The sequence below is a fragment of the Ipomoea triloba genome, chromosome 5, assembly GCF_003576645.1.
Source record: "Ipomoea triloba cultivar NCNSP0323 chromosome 5, ASM357664v1".
NCBI classification, from domain to species: domain Eukaryota; kingdom Viridiplantae; phylum Streptophyta; class Magnoliopsida; order Solanales; family Convolvulaceae; genus Ipomoea; species Ipomoea triloba.
This window is the reverse complement of record NC_044920.1, coordinates 28,028,478-28,032,753: the sequence shown is the minus strand read 5'-3', so window position 1 is coordinate 28,032,753 and position 4,276 is coordinate 28,028,478. Positions and strand designations below refer to the sequence as shown.

The 4,276-nt window shown below is 35.7% G+C and overlaps 2 protein-coding genes across 3 annotated transcripts in view; one reads left to right on the top strand and one right to left on the bottom strand.

Annotated features, from left to right (window-relative positions):
* LOC116020677 (3-methyl-2-oxobutanoate hydroxymethyltransferase 1, mitochondrial-like) overlaps positions 1-1,184 on the top strand; it is a 3,586-nt gene extending 2,402 nt beyond the window's left edge. For both annotated transcript variants that reach the window (XM_031261164.1, XM_031261163.1), the window contains 3 exons: positions 61-207; positions 672-725; positions 850-1,184. In XM_031261164.1, the coding sequence (XP_031117024.1) occupies positions 61-207; positions 672-725; positions 850-1,089 (441 nt within the window). In that variant the 3' untranslated portion in view covers positions 1,090-1,184. The remainder of the gene's footprint in view (positions 1-60; positions 208-671; positions 726-849) is intronic.
* A 1,272-nt stretch (positions 1,185-2,456) lies between these two features.
* Positions 2,457-4,276, bottom strand: part of LOC116020684 (WUSCHEL-related homeobox 8-like) — a 2,519-nt gene continuing 699 nt past the window's right edge. The window contains exons 2-3 of the mRNA XM_031261176.1: positions 3,375-3,902; positions 2,457-2,893 (exon numbers count right to left, since the gene is read on the bottom strand). Coding sequence (XP_031117036.1) covers positions 2,808-2,893; positions 3,375-3,902 — 614 coding nt within the window. The 3' untranslated portion in view covers positions 2,457-2,807. The remainder of the gene's footprint in view (positions 2,894-3,374; positions 3,903-4,276) is intronic.

Genomic DNA, 4,276 nt, shown 5'->3' with positions numbered 1-4,276 from the left:
TTTTTTTTTTTTTTTTTTTTTTTTTAATTTTTATTTTAAATATGATTTTCAATTCTGCAGGTTTTGGAAACTGCCTTGGCTTTTCAGGAAGCAGGGTGCTTCTCCGTTGTTTTGGAATGTGTGCCGCCACCTGTGGCTGCTGCGACAACATCTGCTCTTAAGATTCCCACTATTGGCATTGGGGCTGGACCATTTTGCAGTGGTCAGGTTAGTTGATATCTTGTTCATTCTTTGTCTATATTTGTAGTAGATTGACTGCCCTTGATCCTCGCTTGATTTATGAACATTCCAATTTTTATGCATTGCTTAAGATGTATGGCACTATATGTGATAAATGCATCAAGTGGTTTCTGATTAGCTAATTCTTAGGTTGCAACTGAGAAACAAATGCTTCCTTTCTTGTCCACTACCTTAAGTTTGCTGTTTAGTAATTAAAAATGTCTTTTCTATTTTTGTTTTTTTTTTTTTCCACTTTTTCTATAACTTGATTAAGTTCTACTGTCTAAATAAAAAAAGAAAGTTGGAGAATTTGGAACCAAAAAAAATGTACAACTGTGCTCAAGCAAAACAGTGTTATTGCACTAGTCTCTAAACTCTCTACTACAAAATTTGTGGATAACTATTAGGTTTTGGTAATTTGTTGGATTACTATAAGATCAGTTGCAATGCAGGTGCTAGTTTATCATGATCTGCTTGGGATGATGCAACATCCACATCATGCCAAGGTGAGTACAATTAGTCTTTCTCTGTATAAACTATAAAGTAGTTTTCCTGTTCGTGATCCTTGGAATTTACGAATATTCTAAGCTATGCAATTCTGAATGAGAAATACCGCGACACATTTTGAAGGTTACTCCTAAATTCTGCAAACAATATGGGCATGTCGGGGATGGAATCAACCGAGCACTTCTGCAATACAAGGAAGAAGTGACAAATGGTTCTTTCCCAGGGGCCGCTTATAGTCCATATAAAATTAGCGCTGCTGACATGGATGGTTTCGTTCACGAACTACAGAAGTTGGGTTTCGATGATGCAGCATCTGCAGCTGCTACTGCTGCCGAGAAGATTCAGAAACCACCACCAAAATGATCAGAGTATGTTGTAGAGAGCTAAGTTGCTAATGCCTTTATCTATAATTATTTGTCAAACATATTTATAATAAAGAGTTGGTTTTATTACTGCAATCTGCATGCTTAAAAAGCTAATTTGACTAAGGGTGCGTTTGGTTCGCACATGGGAATCGGAATCGGAATCGGAATCGGAATGGGTATCAAATACTTGGTAAGGGTAATGGGTTTTGGTGAAAGTATTTAGCATGTTTGTTAGTTGGGTGGAATGGGAATGATTATTAATAGTTGGGGAAGAAATGATGAAAGGAGATGAAACCCTTATTTAATAAGGGTATGGGTTTTGCCATTAATGGGGTATTCCAAACCCATAGTAGCATTCACAAAACCTATCAACCAAACACTAACAATCACTTTGATACCCATACCTTATGCCTAAACCCCCAACCAAACATACCCTAAAAGATGAAACAAGCTGCAATGTTTCCACAATTTTTATTACTCTCTTAATCTTCTATCAATTAAATCACAACACTAGAGTGATATGACGTGAGTTTTATTCCCTAGGAGTAAATGTATCCCTTTCCATGCATCTATCAATTGTTATACCATAGACCAAAGTTCATATTGCATTGTGAATCATGGTCCAAATATTATGTGTCTGCAGTTGACACGCCTACAGTTAAACGTTTCTGTACTTATAAACGAATTGAAGACACCTCACATGGTAATTACAGACACAAGAAAAATACCATTATACCCCTAATATAAAGGGGGGGGGGGGTGAAATTCCGGTGAAAAATTGACGGAAATTTCACCGGAAGGACCATTTGTGCTAAAAAATGGATACTCGTGGACCAATTATGCAAGTTTTAAAAGTTGTGGATCAACATTGTTAGTACCACAATACTCATGAGACAAAAAGTGCGAAAAACTCTTAAGCTTGGTTTAAAATGATATTCAGATTATGTGCATGTTGTTAATAAATTGCTATTGAAGCAACAAGAAATTATTTGGGCTTTTGAACTAACCTGATTATTCATGGGTTGGGGTCTGGGGACCCAATCATTATTGCATGGACCATGGTCCACACAGCTGTGTGGACAAAAAATAAAAAGTACATTATTTTTGTACTGAAGGTACATTATTTTTGTACTGTAGGTATATTATTTTAGGGTACATTATTTTTGTACTGAAGGTATATTATTTGATATATACTATCAAATAATGTACCTACAGTACAAAAATAATGTACCTTCAATACAAAGATAATGTACTTTTTATTTTTGGTCCACACAGCTGTGTAGACCATAGTCCATGCAATAATTTGCCCTGGGGTCCAAACCCCCAACAATCATTAAAAACATTAAGCCAGAAGTATAATAATCCTTGCCTCATATGTTGTTTGGTTTTTATTTCACAAAGTACTTGTGGGAATCCAGAGACAAAATTGAAACCGCTAAATCAGTCACAAGCATATGCCTTGAAAAAGCGGAAGGGTAGACAAACGAATTCACAGAATGCAATTTGCTATATATATATATATGTCAAGCTACTTTTACCAAATTCAAATAATAATACTAGTTAAAATTCTTTTATTCAACATATACGTATATGGCAATATGGCATATATATTTCCATGAGAAAACCAAAATGGTTAGCTCAACTTAGTCTGATTCCATTCCTCAGATCAATCTGGCTTCTCTGTGTTGGGCAACAATGGCTCCTGCAAAACTGCAATTAGCCTGTCAAATTGTACTCCTCTGCTTCCAGATAAGGAGTATAGCTCTCAAAAACTTCCATCTTTCCAATCAACTGATCCATTCCTGAAAATTTTTATCATTAGTATCAAAGCATATATGGCCCTTGCTACTTTAAGCATATTCAATTAATGTACAAAAGTATATGGCCCTATTTGAACTATAATTGCTGCTATAGTTAAACATACCAATAGGAAAATTGTGTAGATTCCCTCACAGTAATGAACAAACCGTTTCTAGAGAGCTTATAGAAACTCAATCATCCAAAAACACATAAACATATACGGATGAAGACAATTTATTGATTCTGTTCTTGAATAAGAGATTCTCACAAATCCTGGATAACGTGAAGTCACTCTCCAAGCAATAAATAAATTTTGATATATATTTTTCTTTGCCTTCCTATGACAATGTTTCAAGCCTAACTTAATTTCCCTGGTCTTTTACATGATGAAGCTAATTTGACGTTTTTCAGTGCCTTAATAATATCACATGCAATTAGGCATACCATAACAAAAACCAGAAAAGCATTATCAGAAATACATACTTGGGTTTGACAAGCCATAGAAGGACATTTGATCGAAACTCCCTGCGGGTTTTGAAGTACTCTCTGAAGCAAATGCAGACTCGGCTTTATTGGTTTTTGTACCAACGGAATGCATGGCAGAACTGACCTCAGAGTTCTGATAGCAGACATCTTCAGACCTCGAAGTTGGGATGTGAGAAGATTGCAAATCCTCTGGCTTTGTCGTAACCTTATCATCCTGTGACTCGACCTCCGTCTCCACTTCTGATTCAATATTATTCGTGGATACAACTTGCTGCTTCCTCTTTGATCGAGCACGCCTATTTTGGAACCAGTTGTAAACATTTGTTTCCGAGATCTGTCCATGGCGGGACAACTCGTCAGTTATCTCTTTGATCTTCTGCTTGGTCGGAGTGCCATTGCCTTGATCAAATATTCGCTCCAGAGTCTGAAGCTGCAAAGGCGTTGGAGTCCATCGCTGTCTGCCAGTGAGTTTGTGGCCTGCACATGTCACTAAAGGGTCACAATACAGGTTTCCCAGCCTGGCTCCTGCAACATCAAAACACAATCCACTCAATTCCACTTTAGACAAATTACCAAGATCTTGCAACCAGTAAAACAACTATGTGTATAATAAACACAAATCATTTATATATCCTCAATCTTGAATCAACTCATCCTAGAATCAGAGGCTCCAACAACATAAGCAAGACATATGATTCAAAGTGATTGCGGATAGTTAGATTGCAAAGCAAAGATGATCTCCAAATATTTTGGGACAAAAACCATACAAAATACTAACAAACAACCACAAAATTATTTTGCAATAAACAGTAAGAATTTGAAAAATAAAATTGCATATATATATATATATATATATATATATATATATATATATATATATATATATATATATATATATA